Source organism: Mycteria americana (genome assembly GCF_035582795.1).
Source record: "Mycteria americana isolate JAX WOST 10 ecotype Jacksonville Zoo and Gardens chromosome Z unlocalized genomic scaffold, USCA_MyAme_1.0 Scaffold_30, whole genome shotgun sequence".
Taxonomy (NCBI): Eukaryota; Metazoa; Chordata; class Aves; order Ciconiiformes; family Ciconiidae; genus Mycteria; species Mycteria americana.
This window is the reverse complement of record NW_027445437.1, coordinates 2598225-2619785: the sequence shown is the minus strand read 5'-3', so window position 1 is coordinate 2619785 and position 21561 is coordinate 2598225. Positions and strand designations below refer to the sequence as shown.

The following is a 21561-nucleotide window of genomic DNA, read 5'->3' as shown; positions in this document are numbered from 1 at the left end:
AAGCAAGAGACTTGCTCTCTCATTTACACTAATGGATTGCTCAAAGATTTTAAAATTGGACAAAACCAAATTTAAACTTAGGTAAAGCCACTGCTGTGTAACTACTGAAACGTAAATGAGAAGCTGGTTTATGAGCTAATTATGAAGGAGCACTATAATTCTGGACGGCAGGTGCTTTACAATGTAACGGGAGGGCATAAAAAGTGTCTTTTGTCTGACATCGCTCCTTTCACTATTACTAGCCTCAAAAATTGTAGTTTTGCTGCAAGCAAGGCAACACTGAATATTGTCTTAATAATGAAAATGTTTTATGACATTTCAACAACAATTTGAAGGTTTCTCTGAAAAGCAAGTAAGCAATTATAGTACAGAACAGAGAGATCTGACTGATAAGAGCGCATACTGATGCACCATGAAGGATGATCTAACTACTTTCCAGTGTAAGTTTGCCTCTTATGCAAAATCTAATGTATATCCCTTATGAATGGAAATATTTTAACGGACACTTACGTTGCTGAATATTCAAAGAGACCATAATAAGGGTTAAACATCTCCTTGGACAAGAGAAAAAACCATTCTCTGGCCACACCTCCATAGTCAAGTCCTTTTTCTGACTCAAATTCAATCCAGAGCCTGGCTTTTAGTACATCAGGTCTCTTCACAGACATGATTCTTCTGTAGGACTCCTCAAAAATATTATTTCTGTGTAGCTTCATCTCAAATCTGTTCGGTATATCAGCCTATGTGGAAGGAGATTATATTATAGTTGTTAGTCTTAATAAATCAGTCTTCAGGCAAATTACTGACCAGTGGTAACAACTAAATGACAGATTAGACACCCAATGTATAAAGTTTCCTCTTATTTTTGTTTTCCAGTGCGCTCTGAGTCTACAGGTTGATAGCATATGGTGAACTAGGTAAGTTCCAGTATAGGGGTTCAGAGATTGCTACGATATTTGACAAAACCATGCAAACAACAAGAAAAGTAACAAAAAACAAAAAAAAAAGAGGAAATTAATATTACTGTGCTCTACTTTAACGGCATTTTAGCTTAAAATGGTAACAAATGCACAAGATTTATGCAACCGCTTTACTCGCATATCTGTAAAGGCCAGAACAGTTTCACAACAAGAACACCTACAATCCCATACACGCACCACCACTGAATTGCAAAGATGTAAACAAAAGAGAGTCGGGATGCCAAAGCGTTTTAGAAGTTTTGTCTAAATAGGAGGGAGCTAACGCCCATTATGATTTAGCCCAGGGAGCTAAATTCAGAAAAGACAGAAGAGAACTGCGTTAAGCATCTGTAGAAAGATGACTGGATGAGCAGATAAACATGACTGTTACAGCCATGTGTAGTTTTCCTGATAGAATTGACTTGAAACAGCTGGTTCAGGTTTGCTTTTTCCTCACAACTAAAGTGCTTATTGTGTGCAATCACTGGTCAAACTCGAGGTGAAAATTCAAGGAGCTATCAATAAACAGGTAAAGACATTGGCAAGTCCCTCTTCAAATTATAGTTGGCATTGCCAAGGCTGTTTACTATTAATTATGAGCCAATCCCACATGCAAGCTAATACTGAGTGCTCTCTTATGTTAAAGATGTTACCAAAAATACTTTTTTTCACAGAACAAGAACACTAGAAGCTTGTGCCAGATCCAGCACAACTGTGGGCTCTGCTCTGCCAACTTGTTCCAGCTCTGCCCTTCCAAGCCCACTGTTGAAGATGAAGGAGAAATATCAATCCTCAAGCCTCTTTTCAACCTACAGGCTTGTAAACTCACATACCAATTAGTCTGAGTTGCAATGGGAAATAGTGACTCACTGCTTCTTCCTTGCTGCCTCACCACTTTGATTTTGCATTCATATAGAAAAATGCGAGTCAAAGATTTCTAAATGTTTTTGTTGAGAAATCAATCAAATTCAAACTTTGCTTCATTTTTTTGGTTCCTACTTAACCCCTTTAGGAGTAGCACAATCAAGAAAAATTGGCAAGTGCGTTATAGCAAGACACAATAGCATTCTGTATCTCTGCTTGGGATAGCCTGTTGTTTCTCCCAGACATAGCGTAACTCATTCCAACACAAAGCAGCACGTTCCTACTCACTGGTTTCTTTAACTTCTTCCGGAAATAGTCATATTTCTGTTTGAACTCCCTGGAATATGGAACTGCCTATCGGAGAGAGAATCATAAATACAGATTATTCCAGCTATTTAGCAGTTTGATAGTCCAACATTATTTAAACAAAAAAGAAATTTAAAGACATGTTATCTACATATGTATGCCATAGGTCATCTAATAAAACCCACCATGCATGAAGTACAGCAGCCAAAATTTTCCCATTTCTCTGTGTAATTTGAGTTAAAAGGTATGAAAACTGTTGACCCAGTTCTCCTGTTTATCAACTACTTACCCTAATTTTTTTTCTTCTTTTAGGAATAGAAAAGAGCAAACCCAATTTGTAACACAGACAAAAAAATCTGGAAGGTACTGGTGCCATCCGTGTGTCTCATTAGGAAATAACAAGCATGCCATATGATACTGTATTTAAAAATGACTGGTGTTACCACAGAATATGGATCTGCACAGCTGAAAGTGCTAAGCATTGTTAGGTGCTACTCAAAAGACACAAAATTCAGAGAGTTTTGAAAAGGAGCCTAAGAGCAAGGGGCTCCAGTAAAGCTAGGACATTAACACAAACACTGTTTGCCCTCCAAAAAGTGCAGGACACAACTGGAGGACACAATACACAGCAGAGTTGTCTAGGCAAGGGAACGGCCATGGCTAGAAATTTTCTTTTCAGCCCAGCGTGAAAGAATCTAATTCTTAATAGTTACCAAACTATCATCAAACTATATCAAAACTATTTTGTAAATTACTTCTAATGAAAATATACATCTTCATAATGTCTTTAATCCAGAATATGAAAGCATTTCATAAACAAATTAACATTCTTTTGAACCAAGTACAAGTCACTGTGTAATATTTATCTGAATACTCACTCAATGCAGCTGCTTGTGAGTGAGACCACATTTTTAGGTAACAGCAGCATAACAGAACAATTTTAGAAGTTAAAAAAAAAAAAAAAAGGCACAGCAAAGTTTGGTAGAATTACATTAATCAGCAGAGCTGGAAATTGGTTTCTGGCATACGTAAACAAATGCCGCAGGTCTCTGAAATATTTACGTGGATTTCCAGATACCTGAAAGGCCTCTCAGGATGATTCCAGGCACGCACAAATCAAGGTTCAACAAAGGTTCTCATGAGCTCTGTCATTCAGAGTTTTGAAAGACATTTCTCTTTTAACACTGTGCTTCTCTCTCCTGCTACCACACTGTATAGGTAAGCAAGGATTTGGCGCTAAGCTAGAAGATTGCCATGGGTGATGTTAACCCATACGCCACGCACTGACCATCACAGTAGTCAGTAAGATGACAGTGTTCTTTTCCGCTACCTGCTCGTCCTCCTCACACTCCTTTGCCTTAGCACCAGACAGGAAATGCAACCCAACGCCCAAAAAGGCCAAGCCTTTTAAGGTACCAAGTAGTACCAGACACAAAAGCACTGAAGTGCGTCAGCCATCGAGCAGGAGTACTGGTAAGAGCCATCCATACTCCTGATTGCCAGGCCTGTGACTGCAACCTACGTTATTCAGCCTTCAAAGGAAACGGCCATAAACCAAAGTTGTTAATTAAACTAATGAACAGGAATAGGCTGGAAAAGTGACACTATGACAGGTACAGGTCCGGCTCTAACAAATAACTGCCATGTATTTAAGTAAGATTCCTTAGTTCTCTGTGGTTTTTTTGACAATTTTTTGAGCATTAAGAATTCTTAATTCTCTGGTTTTTGACACTATATACAACATCAATTTAATCAGGGTTGGAAAGAGCCTTGAAAAAAGGAGGGGGGGGGGGGGGGAAAAGGCTTCCTGGCCTTGACCATAATATTTTCCAACTACCTCCTTACTTTCCTTTGCTCTACTGTTCCTTCAAGATAAAAGAGTAGACCTAGTAAAACAGCTAGCTAAACAAATGAAGTGTGATTTCCTGGGAGCAAAAGAATGATTTTGAATTCCACAGGACTGCAAAAGTTACATTCTCTGTTCCCTGAAGGCTGAATCACAAATGGCAAAGCTCTGGTTCAAGTTCAGTTTCTGGGTAAGGACGGAGAGTTTGGGGGAGGGAAGGTATGGGCTGGTCTTGAAGTAGATTCATGACTGGATGTCGGTGACAGCGGGAGGTGGAAATATTTCTATATGAGTTTTCTCTTGTGGATGATGAGACATGAAAAATTAAAAACAAAAAACAAACCCAAATCATTTTATTCTGATGATAATATGACCTTACTACAGCCATTAAATAATATTTCAACATGTTTCCACTGTTTAAATGCAACCTGAAATGCAATTTAAGTAGTTCTTTGTTTTTGTCATGGCACCAAAAATACTATTAAAAGCATTAAGATGAATCCTTAATGCTTATATGGCTGTAAAATGGATTTGATCCTGCTTTCTCTTTACAAAACAAACAAAACAAACACACAAATAACTGTTATTTACTTAATGGGATCAGGATTGACCCTTATTATCTCAAAACAAAAGTTCCCAGATAGTCTTTCTCATTTATGCTTAACATTTCTGGGAAAACAAACATTAAGAGTTTCTATAGCATACTGTATATTAGTATCTCAAGCATTAAATACATGATAAATGGGTAAATCACTCCAAAAGCAATTATGTTCAAACAAGTGATTATTATTAATCTTATTAATAAAAAGAGCAATTGGAATTACACCATGCAGTAGTTAATCTGCTGTGTCCTGAGACCCTTAAAAATCCTGAGGATTTACCCAAAATAAAAAGGTATTCTTGGCACCTGGAAACATCGTAGGGTTGGAAGTCTGACCACTCAGAATACCACAAAATGGCATAAACCAGCATAAAAAGGTCAAAGAATCACTCCATATATTTGATGTTTTGAAAATTTGATATTGAAGTAAAAGCATGTATTTATTTTTTCTAAGGCTGATATTCTGAAATCTCTTCGTTTTATTTGCAGTAAGTTTTATGTCTCTTAAAACTGACAGACCAAATTTTTGTCTTTTTGACACTCTGAATCCACATAGTCACAAGGCTCCCTTATCAAGTGGAAACAGCATTTTATTATGCAGAAATCAAAAAATTAATAGCACAGTTCAGTAAAATTCTGTTGTCAGCAATGACCCAGATAATGGGTAAATACGAACATTTCTCCTACACACATCCCTAAAACCTTACAATCTAGGATTCAGCACAAAGAACTTGGTCTGAAATTCCCAAGATCTTCTGACTTACAATTCAGAGCGGACACGGTCTATATCATAGCTTGATAGAGAAACATACTATTTTCACAATGGAGGAATAAAAGATAAGATGCAAAGATTTAATACTGTTTGTTCCATACTAAGTAATTTATAACATCAGGAAGTGTAGAGAAAGAAAAAAATCTGAAGAATATTTTACACTTACATTATTTTAGATGTAATTTATTTAAAATCACATTTTTTCCCCCAATTCATCTGTTTGGATGTCAAAAATAAGGTAAAGATATCACTCTACTACTTTTGTCCTGGAATTTCATCATCACAATAAGCAGCAAATACAACAGCAAAACCCATGTTGAAATCTTAAATTTATTTTTCAGCCAGGGATCATATCAGTAATGGATCTCGTTCAGAAACCACATTCATCATCATCATCACTTAGTGCAGAAAGCCTCGCGTTGCAGGAGGAGAATGGACCAAATGAGAATTGATGGGCTTCCATGTGTTTCAGAGCGTGAAACACCATTCAGACTATTTAGCTATGCAGCTTCCGAATGGACGGAGCGTCACTCAGAAATAACACAATATAAAAAATTAAAACCAGCCAAACAAATGAGTCTCTATCCTTCTGAAAAGCCTCCTCTTCCTCCCCACGGAAACAGAGGTATTCTGCGATTTACTGCCATATCTACTGATGAATAATGTTTCTTAGACACTCCAAGGCAGAAGCCAACTTCACATGCTAATGGCTACAAGACAGGAATCATACTGTACCACTGGAAGAACTCCCTAGCTAGGTACCTACTGCTCGGAAAGCCTCCAAACCCATCAAACTCGAATCTATTGTCTGACCTGGGAATAGTGTGCACAGCACGGGAGTTCCAAATGTCCCAGTGATTCCTAATTAGCCCACTACTGCTTTGGTCCTCTGGCAGCCGGCAGGCTGGAAGAGTCCCCAGTGCACTCCAGCTCGTGCGAAACAAAATAGGGTCCACAGAGTGGTACAACCATTTGAATGCCAGGGACAAGGCATCAGTTTTGGGGCACCCTGGCAGGCTGTCACACGACGGCTCCCCCTGCCCTTGCAGACTCACAGAAGCTGGCACCTGAGCCTCCCATGCCCGTCAGCAAAAGGCACTGCAAGGCAGAGGTCCCGCTTCCTGGTCTGTTCATCAGGCAGGGTCTGACCTGATCTGGAGAAGAGGCATGACCTGCTGCTCGGCAGTGCCTCCTGCCTGTACCAAATGTACGTGAGTCACAGCATGTAACGGGGAGAAACCACAGCTGTACTTACTGGACCAGTAATTGCCGGGTTCTGCAGCCTGGGGTCTTCCCACTGGGTAATTTTATTATCTGTAAATAACAAAAGAAATGATATCATTACCTCCCTGTTACCACACTGTGAGTTTATGTTGGTTTTTTTCTCCCTACAACTGTTTTCCCTACCATTTCCACAACTTAGTATTTCAGGGTTAGAAAAGGCTTCATTCACCCATCTACATCAAAACCCCATCACACTGTTTAGTTGAAAACACTCATTCAAAAATGCAAAACTACAACAGAATCCAGTGTATTTACACTGCTTTTATTTCAACGTCTGTAGTAGTAAACATGTTCAAATAGAACATGGACTTGGATTCAACTCGTATTAGAAATACACAGACTTCATGCCTGAAAGGTAAAGGAACCCAAAAACTTTGTCAAATGACAGACTAAGTTCACTTTTTTGAAATTTTGCATAAAGATAGCCAAAATGTAATACTTATAAAAACAGTCTGTATTTAAATTTGGGGGGAATAACATCTCTCTAAAAAAAATGTCCTAGACACTGATTTAATGAAAAGGTTATAGGACCATTAAGGAAGGCAAAATTATACAGTTATGGTATAAGAGATCATTCAGTTTTGACCAAAGGAGATTTTGGCAGTAACACGACAGAATCCAGTTCTTTTCATCTACAGCTTTTAAGAGCACCAGGAGGGTGATATGGTAAGGTTATAGAGGACCACAGTGAAACTCTCCCTGCCTCCAGACACCTGCTCCTCACAAGATTCTGAACACAACAGAATCACAACAAAATGATGATGTTGCAACAATAAGACAATGCTCCAAAAACCAAACTAGATGCCACCGGCAAGGGCAAGGCTTAAGTCGGCCATTCCCTGCACTGAAAGGGTAGTAACAATAGTACATCTGTCTGCTACATGCACTGCTTTGATTTATGAACGGTATGTTAAGACAGTAGTCCAGATTTTAAGTTTTGTAATTGCTAGGTTTGGGAATAAACACACTTAAGTTTCAAGAAAGTTGTTTTTATGGCTAGTATAGGTAAAAGCGAAGAACCAAACCCACTTGTATTGAGACACAAGTATTTTCCGTGTTTCTACAGCTGGAAAAGACCCGTAAGTTTTGAGCATCCCAAGCTAGTTTTAAAACGGACTGGGATTTGAAAGGTGACATTCATTAAATGTTAACTGAAGGAAGTTTAAAAAGATCACAAGCACATTTCAAGAAGTTTGATCAGTTAATTTAATATTAAAATACTATTTTATTTCCCTTCACACATTAAGTCTATTTAGTGCTTATCGGAATTATGGAGGAAGGCTGTTAGCTTGACAGCTCCAGAAACCACATGAGACCCACAGACCAGAGCCTGCCATAAAGGCACGATGCCTAATCTGGCCCTTTCCATCGTGCTTCAGCCTGTTCAGTCCAATTTCCCTCTACAACGTTTACTGGCTTTATACCAAGTCATTTCTTCTACCTGCTTGAAACTGACAGCCACCAATCTTGGTGGTCATTTTGTATGAAATCAAAGAGAACAGAACTGGAAATGACTGCAAGTTTGTCAATTCTTTCTTATTGCCCTACATATTTAAGAGTGTATGACGATGTTACTGACAAATCTTTGTCTAAATTTTTTTCAGAGTATTACAGTGACAGGGACTTCATATTATAAATGCTATTCCAGGGCTTAAATGCTCCAACAATTTGAAGGGTCTAACCTGAACCACTCTACCTGGAATCGTAGCTCAAGATTCTCTGTCTTATCCAAAATGGATGCGGATCACAAATTCATTCCTTTTGTAGCACATTTTTGAAAATCTACCATGTCTCTTGAGTTTTCACACAAATACAATACTCTGCTTTTCCTCATAAATCGGGCTCTGGGGCCTCTGAGGATTCCCTCTTCTCCTCTGTTTCCTCTGGTCCCTTTCCAAGTGGTCCACTATTTTCTTGAAGCCTAGGACCTCAAGCTAGATACAGTATTATCATAGCCAAGACATTACCAATCTCATTACCATGAGATTAGAAGGATTACTTCAGGGCTTATTTAAGACACTCCTGTTGATACATCACAGGATGAGTTAACTCGAGTTCAGTCGATGATATTTTTCACACCCTTTTCAACCAAAATTCTGCTAATTATTCCCATTCTGAGTAATACTTTGCAATTCTTATTAAACAGCATCTTACTTCACACTACAGCGGCAATTTTCCAGGCTCATTCTGATTCTCATCCTGTTCCAGTGAGCACCTCTCACTTCTCCTACACTGTTGTTTTCTGCTGAACTAATGAGTACATTCCCCCTAATTCATTGTTCAAATCACTAACGACTATATCGAAGAATGGTGGATCCAAGACAGACTTTGAGGGGAACCCATTTAATATATCCATCCCTCTGTCAGCGAACCACTGATAACCATTCTGCATATGGTTGGAAAACCTTTGTGTCTTCCTTCGTGATACTTTCTAACAGGTAGATCATATTTTCCTGTAAGGCTCCTAGGAAATACAGAAGTATATGCACGCTACAATGAACAGAGAATACTATTTTATTCATGGATCATAAATAATGTTGGCTTAGCTAGCTAAGGACTAATCATGGAGAACTAGAGACTGTATTTTTTGTTAAAAGATTGACCGCTGCAGAAATTAGAACTGTTTACAGTTAAAATCTAAAAATATTATATTTTCAGGCTACTATGTTACAAGTAATACCTAAATTATTTTAACAGTACTTTGCTTTACTAGTTTATATGGTACGCTTAATAGCGGTTTGTATTGCTCCACAAGAGGAGGTTTCTGTGCGGGTTGCATTAGACTTTTTTACAGTTTCTCTCAGGGATGAGAGACACATTTCAAAAATAGGACAACAGCGTTGGATAATTATGCAGAAGAATTACAAAATGTGTCTGGGAAACCAGGACATGAATAGTAGCTGAATCTGTTAACACTTTCAACATTTATATTGTATTCTAATAACAAAACTGACTACATTTGTTGCATCTTAACTAATCGCTTTAGCAGAAAATGACTGAAATGATGGCCAGTTTATCACAGTAATGGACTACTGAGACTTGCATATTTAGGGTGAGCACAGCTGATCGCACCCACGATTTCAGCGTACGGTCTCACGTTAGTCATGAAACAAGTAAGAGTCAGCAGGCTCTGTCACAAACCCACCATTATGGTCAAATGTCACGGCACCTCCTTATCGATACTGTGGAAACAAACGCTACTACTGAGATTGCTCAAGGCAAATCAGCGAGCACTGAATGCTGTTGGCAGTCATTCCCTAAATACTGAGCACAACGTTATCACGATGGAGCTGCAGCGTGTCCACTGTAATAGCACTGGCACCACCTCTGCTCCTCGAGCCCATTGTCATTGTAGTGGTGTGGCACCGGATTGAGACCAAAAATATTTGCTGGACACAAGCAGCAAAAAACCCTCAAAACTTTTGTAAAAACTGCTATAGAAAAAGCTAAAAATACTCAGATCAAAAGAGGAACTAGAGAGATTTCAGATGCAAATAAATTTAGTTTTATAACAATTAAAAATTCTTTGGGGAATTCTAATTAACCTACAACTTCAACATTCCATTTACTTTTAGAGACTAGCACATGCTTAAGTAGATTTAGGAGACTGAAAAATTAAAACTTTTTAAAGGAGGTTGGGAGGCTCAACAATTATACAGGTATTTTAAACAAGACAGTTTTATTCTGTGACTCTTCAGTGGCGGCAGTTTACAATAATTTGCAACGTTTAAGTTTCCAGATATCTGTTGGGAAAAGCAATTACAGAAGGTATGAAGAATAATAATTCTGTACTGATGTTTAAAACAGGTTAATCTTGTGCTTGACAAGTGTATTATTTCTAATTTTTATTTAAAACTATTTATACCATTTCAAAATTCGTATTACTTTAGAGACAGTCTTTTAATGATTTAATATCATATATACAACTACAGAAAGTATAGGAGTCTGTTACTGATACTGAAGGAAAAACATAGTACTACCAAATACGTATAATAGTTTAAGATTTTAATTCTTTGTTTTTGTTTTGTATAGCATATGTACCCTCTTCTAATGGTTTTGTGAGTTATCTGTTTCTGTGAAGATTATGCCATCAGCAGAAATACTTCATTAAAAAGTTCAGCTGAAGTCTTAAAAAAAAAAAAAAAAAAAAAGAAACAATCCAACCTTTCTGGGCTACTTTATTTTCAAACAACAACAAAAACTCACACAGTAGTTCTGAGATGCTGTAATAAGACAAGTCTACAATGAAACATCACTTACACTAGAACTTCACTAACAGAACTGAATAATATTAATGGGCTGGGTGCAGTTTAACATGCTATAAATAGGAAATAAGATCAGAATCAGCACTGCCACAAGACCTTCTTAAAGGAGAGGAAAGAGTACTTATCAGTGCTAATTTCTCCACTGCCTGTATGTGGAGGTGTGGCTATATGATCTTTTCTCATCTTATTTTCTATTCCTAGTGTATATTTTAATTTATTAAGTGCAAATAAGCCATGGGATCATCAACAACAACAACAACGAATCCAAAATATCAACAAGAACAAAAGAAACCACAAAGAAGAAATGTTAATGCTTCACAAGTCAGAGAGGGACAAAGCTTGATGAGCCAATTAAAAGCAAGCTTTCAGTGAATATACAGTACCGTATGAGGGCACTAAGTCTCTGGTATCAATGTCTCCACATATCAACACCTGGCTTCCTAAATGAAGAGTAAAATTATAAAGCTTTCACTTCAATATTTATTACCTCCCTTTGTCTATTTGCTGTAGTACCTGAGTGCTTACTTACTATGGTCTATATAAAACGTTCTTCCATCCAAATGTATTCTTTCCTCCCAACCAGGCTGGAATTGGGAAATAAAAAAAAAAAAAAAAAAAAAAGAGAGAAAATAAGTGAAATGCTACCACTCTCACACAGCATGAAGCAGTACATTATCCATACCTACTTAAATTGTCTGACAGATGCTTGTGAGATAGCAAACACAAAATGATCACAGATGCATTATGTCAAGGCCAAACATCTAGGAAGAGTCAAAGAGCTGGCTATTTATACAGGTAACTGTATCCAATACAGTAAATAGTTTTTTAAAGCTTGGAAGTGGAAACTTCTTGCATCAGCGTTTATAGCCACTTCCTACTATGAGGAAATGATCACAAAGAATAGATTGTCCATCACTGGTTAGGTTTGAGAGTTTCTGCTTCTACCTCTGAAACACGTGGGCCATTTACTGTAAATATGTGAGCCAGGATCCCATTACAGTGGGACAAGAATGTCTAGCCTAGTACTCAATTCTTCCCTTTTTATCCATTCCCTTTTCTCATCTTCCAAATTATTATAGTATAGAAAGGAGAATAAATGGCACAGTGTTAGTATAGGCAATGCTGTCCAGCCTAGCACTCATTCCACCTGCATGCTCTACATGAGCTTCAGACTTCTATAAAATACAGATGAGAAATGATTTCATGTCAATCTTTTCCGAGAAACTCTTGTAAAATTCTGTGGTCGTTCTTAGCTCACTCAAAAATGGATTGTTTAACTGAGTTTAAATCTGTTAGTAATTATATATTTCCAGTGATATATGTTAGGCTATCCTGATTTCACTGCATGTTTTATCTCTTGCAATTAACAGAATAAATTGTAAATTGGCCCTTCAGTTACTCCCATGCACTGCCTCCTATCTAAGCAATGTGTCCTCAAAGATTAATGCATGCTTGATGTATCTGAAGAACTGCAAAAGAACAGCTACTTCCACAGCTGTTTTCTTAAAGACAAACTGCATTACTGCTGTGTTGTAACCACGAAAAGCATCATAACACCTGTATTCAACTGCACAGAATTTCCAGTCTAATCGGTGATTCAAGACACTGGGCCTGACAAATGGCCTAGCTTGATTTAAATACAAGGCAAACCTTTTTGCTAATCAAGACAAGGGCAGTGAGATTTTAGGATGTTTTAGAGGAGGGTGTCTGATCGTAGGTGGTAACAGAGGTTATCGCCCCTCACCAAAGGTAGCATTTGTCACCACTCTTGCCCAAAAGCAGCACTCGTTTTGGTCTGCCGGCAGAGTGGTTCATCTAAGTAAACTGTAACCCAGCTCAATGAAAATGAACAGGATTAAAGACTTGTTATTCAAACTGTTTAGAACTAAAATAATTTAACCTGACATGTCCTGTAGGGTGGGACAGTAGCCTCTTCTGCTGGCACAGCTGTTTCAAACAGCTTGTCCAGAATACATGCTGGAGCACTGACAGTGCTGGTGACAATTAGCGGCTCGTTGTCACTAAGGTTTCCAGTGTTGCAAGTACAATTTCAATGGCAATTTCTCAAAAGTATGCTTAGTATATATGAGGCAATAAGCTGAATTAACACTACAATGTAAAAATCAGCACCTTAGAAAAAGTGCTAGCTTGCATAGACTAGTCTCTGCCATTACGGATGAAGCTTTTTAAAAACAAAGCAAAGCTCTGTGTTTGACGTGGCTGGAATTCAATATTATACTTTGGTTACAAGCGTGACAAAACTTCTGACATTAAAATGATAATTTTCTCTGCAGAATATGGAAGTTTCATTGAAAAATCAAAATCTATTTAGATTTCTGAATGCCAATATATGCTGGTGCGTTAATAGAGCTCGCTTTGAACAATCTCCTCCAGCAACAGGTAATTATCTAAAAGCACATCGTCAGAGATAAAACCAAGGTAAGTTTCTTGAAAGCTCAAAGCTTTAGACAAGCAAAGAAACATGCAATCATTTCAGAAATACTGTGGGCTGGCTTCAAAGAGCCTGACTGACTCACAGATAAAGCTTTTTGGTGCTATATATAAACATAGCTTTAATATCTTCAGAAAAGTGATGACAGAAACATATGTGTCCACATACAATATATGACTGCAGTAATACATCAGATCATGTAAGATAGCAGGTATATATTAAAATACATACACATTATCACTTACAGGAAGAGGGCCCAAATCATTAGGGTTCAAAGATGCTTTTGATCTCAAATGCACTGGAAATTTCAGTCGTGGATCCTCCTGTAACAGAAATATAGAACTGTAAAATCCAAAAGATCAAGTTAGATCTACATACCAAGTCAAACACAGAATTATCTGGAAAAGAAATCTTCCTACATTACAGTTATTCTTTTATTCCTTTTTTTGAGGATAAAACATAAAACAAAACATATAAAAGTGATAGAACATTTAGTATTTGGATGTGTCACATACTTTATTAGGATTCACATATTGAAATGATTTTTTTAAATATTAAGAGTTAGTTAGGGTGATGTAAGACTTTGACTCCATTAAGTCTCCTCTATCCAGAGATATGCTTCAAAAAACACAGCCGTATTCTTAGGAATGCATGCACTCCCATAAGTGGCATTTAGATATACATGCACATTTTTGGCTCTTAAAAACATGAGAGAAATAAGCCATCCTATCACAAAAAGGCTCAAAAAGGATGAAAATGAGCTTCTTAAGTGTTTATTAATGCACATGTGTTACTACATCAATGCCCAAATGAAGCAAAAAGGGGCAAGTAAAATTGGTCACAAAAGAGAAACCTAGACAAAAAAACGCTTGAACTTTTCCCACACATAATTTACCCACATGCCCCTGGGAACACCATTAAGAACCACCATTAAAAATATGTCACGTAACTAGTGGCAACTGGGAATCAGAATAATGCCTAACAATTTCATGTGCAACTCATATTTCAATGGTGATTTGAAATGCTGGGTCATCTTTGACATTTTTTCCTAGTGTAATTTTATTTCTTCAATTTGTTGACCAAAGTTGCAGAATTATTTAAAAATGGATCCTCACGACATAAAACAAATAATAAAAAGGATTCTGTTAACTGAAGAATATGAACATATATTATATTAATAAAAAAGCAGCACTAGTCACAGTGAAATACAATACAATTACGGACAGTCTCAAACTAAACAACAATCCAAATCTCCATTGCACTGTATGCCTCAAAGTCAAATCTGGGGAATTTAAAGGACAGTACTTGTATGCAATGATTTGTCAAGTATAAAAAGGTCAAATACAAAATGCAAAGCACTATTGCATGGTATACGATGTACAAATGCACCAACTCTAAGCGGAAGTGAACAATTAAGTTTCCTTTCTCCGAGTGCAGCAATGGCAGCACTACAGTCATTTCATGAAATTAGCTACTCAAGTCTACTGCCACTGTACGTGACTGCGTGGAGGATTCGGTGAGACTCCTACCTCAGTTCTATGAAAAGTTAGGCTGACAAATCCCTCCTTAAAGACAAGACAAATGCCACAATAAAAAGGGGGCTATATAGGCAGGAAAACAAAGACAGAGACATTTAAAAGATGGCAACTGATTTAAAATTCACTATCTAGAATTTCTCTTACCCACGTAGTAGTTTTAGTATTATGATCAATGAAGAAGGGCCTGCCATTGGGCGCTATTCGCATCTCCCAGCCAGGAGGAAGGAAGCTTTGTGCAACTTTGTGTTGTGGTTTAGGGGAGTTGTAAGGTGAGGGCTGTGGAGACTGTGGATTGGAAAGCGTGTCCTTCACTGCTCTGCGCACAGGGGAGTCCTTGATACCCTGAAGAAAATGAAAGATATTAAGTTTTGACAAATGTCACTCAATACTGTAAAATGAATAAAACTTGGTATCACAGCAAGTAGTTTTTCATTCCAGATATAACTCATACTAGAATTAAGTGCTGGGACTGATTTCCTAGAACTTAGCTAAAGTCTGCTCCTGATAACATACCAAGCTTTTTTCTGTGAAGGACACAGTGTTTTACCACTTCCCTCTGCAGTGATAATGTCCACAGTATTTACATTTGATTATATATTTTACTGCGGCTGCCCTGAATATTTCATTTTACGAAGGAAAAAATAAAAGCATTGCCTCATGCTTCATGGTGTGATATATCTCACTTTACAACAGGAGAGTATCCTAAACGTGAGGCAATGTTACCCACTTTTCAATGCATTTCTCAAATATAACTTCAGACAAAACATTTAAATATGAACTTAAAACAAGTTCCTAAAATAAACGGAGGTTTGCAATTACAGATTTTGGACAGGTTATTTGTTGGTTTTTTGGGGTTTTTTTCTTTTTAAATAAATGATCACAGCCACAAAACTGCTTCACTGATCAATGCCTATTGGTTAAAAACAGGAGTTACATGATGTGTTTGGTTTTTTTTTTTTTTTTCCCATTTCCCTAGGAAACTGCACATTTAGATGCCTAAACAGCTTGAAAAATTTGATCCAGATATACTCACCTTTGAAAATACAGACTATCACAATCAGAAAACAAGACTTAAGTACTTATGTTTAAATCTTGTTTGCATTTGTACTTTTCAGTTACTTTCCAAAAACATGTTCTCATTAGCTGATATAACAGTCTGTTTTCTTCTTGTTTTTACTAATTATTAAGATTCAGTAAATCCATGCATGCTTATTTTGGCAATTCTCTAACTTAGCCTACATTTAATTACTATTTTTTGAGTATTATTTTTGAAAGTGAGGCATCAGCATGGATATTTACAAAATTATTCTAGCCTTATTTGTGGCTTGTTTTGAGTTGCATTTGGATGGAAAATGCAGTTAGATTACAGTGTTCAAGAGTGGCATTTGAAATAGCTTGCATTAAATAAAAGCTTTCCGTATGTCTTGTACACAAAAACATTAAACATTTCACAAGAAGTTAACTATTTAAACAAAGGAAGTAACTTCCAAAAAGTTGAACTCATTTTTTTTCCTCATGGTTGTATCCTTTAAGATTTTAATATCTGTAAGTCTACACCTTACCTTTTTTTAAAAAAACATTAATTCAGAGGTGGGTATAAGATGACAAGTTTGTGCTCTTCAGCACCCTTGTTGTTTCTGAGTATTGAACAAACGAAACACCAAACTGATTAGCTCAATATTCTGAAGTGAAGAGAATACGGGTTTTGTAGCTATGGAATAGGTTATTGTCCTTAAAAGCTATCACCCTGAGAAACTCAAGTTTCAGATGCTTAGTCAGTGACTTCCGCCAGCTCAACTGTTTAAAATGTCAGTAGGGAGAGGAATGCCCTTCATGTTTTAGTTTAAGATATTCAGAATCTTTTAATTTATTTAAAGGACAGTAAATTTGGTCTTCAAAATTAACAATGGCAAGGGCAATTTTAAGTATTTCATTGTCAAGGGGTTTACCTGAATTACACAGAAGTAGAGATAATTCATTTTCAATATGAACTATAATCACCTCACTACAATCTGTCCAATAATCCTACCTTTGTTTAACAATCTGCTCAATAGTTTGAGTACTTTTCAGTATAAGGAACAAAGAAGAACGATGCAGAAAATGAACTAAATGTTACAGTCTTCACTTGACTGATGGCAAACTTTTGCAGGGGCAAAGGGGACGCAAGTAGGTGAGAGAGAAGGAAAATAAGGTGTCATATTTTAAGCCTGAAGAAGAAATTTTAAAGAATTTACTCTCCTCAACACAGCCACGTTCAACTGATTCAAGAGTTTTAATCATGCTTTCGGAAGTAAAACACACATTGTCTTTGATTGCTTAAGAAGCCACTTCAGTTATTCTTCAGATATGTTGCAGTGAACATCATTCAACAGCACTCTGTTAAAGATACTTAAATTAAATGTCCTTTTGAAAGACAAGGAATGTAAAATGCAATCAGTACCTTAACTCAAAGATTTGACGAACTCAATCGCATGTATTATTTTCAAAGTTATCAGCATCACAATAAATGTTTCAACTTAAAAAAATATTTCTGATTTTATATATTCAGAGCACTTGAAGGGAGCCACAACAACATTATGTTTCAGACATGCACACAGATTACGGTTCAGCTGACCAAACTAAATAATTATATACATATTACATCATTCAATGACCATGAAAGTTAAGTAATACTGTTGTACAATATCAAGATCCAGACAGAAAACTGCTAAAGAAAACAGCAATATGTTATGGCAAAATCAATAACAGGGAAAAGTGGCTGTGCTGCATAACCCAAAAGGAAATAAGAAGCTACAATGAATGAGAAGTCAGCCATAACTGATCGTTGCTCGTAACAGCGTTTCTCACCTCAAGTGGAGCAGACAGAGTTACTGTGGGTGAACTGAGGCTACGAGGCCGTCTTATCTGGGGTTCGCTTAAATGGTTGCTGCTGTTTGCTGTCGACCCAACCATGCCATCTTCTGCAAGCTATTTCAGAAGCAAAACCACGTTAGCAAGTTGTCAGAAACACAGTTCATCCAGAGTTAGGACACTTAAAAAATGATGTAATTATTTATTAGTAGTATGAAATATTAAATATACTTTCTTAAAGATCAAGTTTTTAATTTAATTCCATTGGAAGGGCAAATAACGTACGGTACTATTAACAGATCAACACAACTTTGAGATTCAATCCTAAGAATGCATTTGCCTCCTTTATTAGTTCATATGTACCTCTCTGTAAATTCCTTCCATTGTAGCAATCAACTTAATCTGTACCTTAATATAGTTAAAAGAAGTAACAAAAAAATCCCAATCGTTGCAATTTTTTATGATTATCCTGACTTGTCATGACAATGCTTAGGATTTTTTTTTTTAAATGTCAGAGTTCTGAAGAGCTGCTTCAGCTGACATTATACTCAATACATGCTAAGTGTTTGCTCTCTAAATTGGGTGTTGTAACAGATCTTCATACCTGCATAATGGGCCGTGTCCATGTTGTGGTTCGATTGTTATGATTGACATAATACGTACGGCCCTTTGCATCCTTTCTTTCTTCCCAGCCTGAAGGTAAGCCTGGTGTAGTATGTACATAGGCCACTGAAGGCTGTTCAAGCAAGAAATTACTGTATTGTTATTTTATAATAGCTAAAAAAAAAGAATATTTCATAAGTCTGTTGTTTAAAAAAAAAAACAAAAAACTTGTTAACTCACAACATTCTTAAACACAACAAATATACCGAAAAATATAGTTTCTGATTTCATTTAATATAAGCTCTTCTTCTTGTACCTTTGAGTCAAATAATTTTTTCCTCACAATAGAACTTTTGATTCACTTTTGCACAGACTCAGGTATCTTGTTCAGAAAACAACTAAGCTTATATGCCCTCAAACTTTTTAATTTGTCAATTACACATAATGACAAAAAGGAACTTTGTGTTTTAATGATTTTTCCTTAAAAAGGTGGATGTTTTTTCCTTTAATTAGTATGGATAAGTAAGAACTGAAGTAACTGCAGTCGAGTCAAATCTCCCAAGTTCTGTTCTTTTCTTTACCACAGCGTGTCTTCAATCAGTTGCAAGAAACTATTGTGGGTTTAAAACCTGAAGTTCAACCATTTTGTTACAGTTACAAATGCTGTGTTCAGGGTTAGCTGTCCTGAAGACACAAGACACACCCCAAACTGGAGCCCAAACTTTGGTGTGAAAAGACTTTTTTACTAGAAGTTGCACAAGAAAGACATTGTTCTAAAGAAAATATACAGATAACGATAACGGTGCCAAAGGCACTAACTGTCATTAAACAAGTTATGTCATTATTCAACACAGTAATTAGATTATTGTGTGTTGCTGATGCTGTCTTGTGTACTTCCTGTGAGGAAGATATTCAATGCTTAAACCAAGTGGACATTTTTTCCTGGGACTTGGTGGGGGGGAGGCATTGTAGCACAAACAGCAAAGCTTCTTGAAGAAAAATAGCCTAGAAAGAATTTTTAACACTGACCCTGTCTGCATCTGAGTATGTGCTTTAGAAGGGGACGATGCCCAGAGAGTTACAGTTTTTAGACAATACCCTCCACATAAATCTGGATGTTTATTAAGCTTAGTCACTCTCTAGTTTGGGACTCCTCTTAAGGCAACACGTGCTTGTATAACTGATTCAGAACAGGTATCCTGGCTGTCAGTGAAGCAAACCAAAAAACCAGAAGGCTCAGGATAGGTGTTTTTCTCAAGTAATTGATGTAAACACTAAGAGCTAGAGAGATATGGGAATTTCTGTCATTCACAGCAGATACAAGCAAACTGCTAAACTCTGCAGGGCAGTATTTTTGCTCTCTAATGAAGCCCATGTATTAATAATTGCATCAAAGACTTGGCACGTGCAAGGTGCTTTTCAGTATCTATGTCTAGATCTTTGGTTCAATATGCATTTGGCTTAATTATTAATCACATTAAAATATACTTTCATACATTAATTATCGGGAGTCTGTAACGCTAGAGATTGCTTCACTCTTTCAAAACATCTGCCTTGACAGCAGAAGGATGACAAAACCTAAAGGTCTTCATCATGTGACAGAGTAAAAAACAGTGCTTGAACTGCCCTGTCTTACCAATTTGTGCAATGCTTTTAATTCATCACCAATAACATTAATTCCTTTAGGAATAGGCAGCTTTGTAGTGCTAAGAGAACAAACCAAAACGCCTTCATCTAGCAGTCTGCTTTTATCATGGCTTCCCCTGAACAGGCTGTAGCAACGTACACGGCATTTTTCTTATGGACGTAAAATGTGAACTTACTGGTCCTTAAAGAATTTCAGGTTTAAATGCTGACAGGTAGAACTGCAAAGCAGCACAGCAGACAGAAAGACAAAACTTGTACTTGAACTGCTAAACTTACTGCGCTTGTTGCACCTGAACATCAAATTTTCTGTAGCGCTGGAACTTCTTGAGCTGAGGTAATAGTTAATGCCAATGTTCAGATTGGGAAGCAATGGTTCTGACATCTGAGCTAGAGAAAGGACTCGCATCAATGTCCAAGATGCAGAAAGCAGCTCTGGTTGCTGCCCCTTGCACCCCCAACAATCTCCTGCTTACGAGAAGATGATCTATGAACTCTTTTTAGACTGCTTGGAAAAGAGAAGACATTTTTATAAGACCTCTCCTGAAAGAAGCAGGATGCTGCATGTAAAAACATGGTTTGAAGAAAGACTGACTGTAACACCAAATGTCTGACGACAGACAGTTGCTGGACGTAACAAAGGAAGAAGGCTAAGAAACTTATGCATACTATGAATTGTCCTTTGCTCCAATGGAGCAAAGGGTCAAATTACTCCAATGCTCATTAATCCAATTCGCTTCACAAAGGACTACCTATTTAAGGCAATTGCCTACTGCAGAAGTCAAAGGCATATCTTTATTTCAGACAACAGTATTCTTTATGTTAAAAAAAAAAAACCACACCACCAAAAAACCTTTTTTAGGTGGTAAGCCCAAAATGGAAAGAATTCTGATGTACAGTCATGCTTTCATTCATTCTGTCCTTTCACAGAAAGCATGTTATCACGTATCAAACATGAAGGTGTATCATTTTCACCTCTGCAATTTCAGGGCATCTCATGGAGAAGATGTGCTGCTGTGCTAGATAAAGGAGAAACAGAGCGCACAGACTGAAGTTTTGTGCAGAACATTAGATACCTTGCTGTCACTTCATGTGCGGTCTTTGCTCATTTTGTTAACACCAGGAGTCACTTTAACTACTGAGAGACAATTTCAAATTTGGAATTCAATACAAATTCAGCACCACATAGTAACAGTATGATTTTAGCATCAATCCCAATATTTTTACTAGAAGTCTAAAATAAGTGCTGGGCAGAGCTGATCACTAGCACAGACTCTGAAAAGAGTCGTATGTCTCAGCCTCACATCAAGACAATGAGTAAGCCAATGAACTAGGGGGAGACAGGGGTTTTATTTCATCCAGTCTTAGGGAGCCCGAGTTAAACCACTGTAGGCAGAGACATGTGTGTATCACAGTAATGGTATCAACAATTTAGAGTCAGCGAAGGTGCCTCTGCTTTTTTGAGTACTTTGCCCACATCTGAGATGACCATCAGAAACACGGCCTCTGTTTCAGGGCTGATTCATATCCAAGCAGCCTAAGCGCAGGCAGGAGGAGGTCAGCTCTATGGGCAAATG

General features: G+C 37.2%; 1 protein-coding gene across 9 annotated transcripts in view; it reads right to left on the bottom strand.

Moving 5' to 3' along the window:
• NEDD4L (NEDD4 like E3 ubiquitin protein ligase) overlaps nucleotides 1–21561 on the bottom strand; it is a 564086-nt gene that overhangs the window by 22253 nt on the left and 520272 nt on the right. For 5 of the 9 annotated variants that reach the window (XM_075489080.1, XM_075489077.1, XM_075489076.1 and 2 more), the window contains 9 exons: nucleotides 18342–18473; nucleotides 17735–17854; nucleotides 15032–15229; nucleotides 13595–13672; nucleotides 11427–11481; nucleotides 11281–11337; nucleotides 6604–6662; nucleotides 2112–2177; nucleotides 511–740 (listed from right to left, as the gene is read on the bottom strand). In XM_075489080.1, the coding sequence (XP_075345195.1) occupies nucleotides 511–740; nucleotides 2112–2177; nucleotides 6604–6662; nucleotides 11281–11337; nucleotides 11427–11481; nucleotides 13595–13672; nucleotides 15032–15229; nucleotides 17735–17854; nucleotides 18342–18473 (995 nt within the window). The remainder of the gene's footprint in view (nucleotides 1–510; nucleotides 741–2111; nucleotides 2178–6603; nucleotides 6663–11280; nucleotides 11338–11426; nucleotides 11482–13594; nucleotides 13673–15031; nucleotides 15230–17734; nucleotides 17855–18341; nucleotides 18474–21561) is intronic. The other 4 variants (XM_075489078.1, XM_075489079.1, XM_075489073.1 and 1 more) reach the window with 1 other exon arrangement.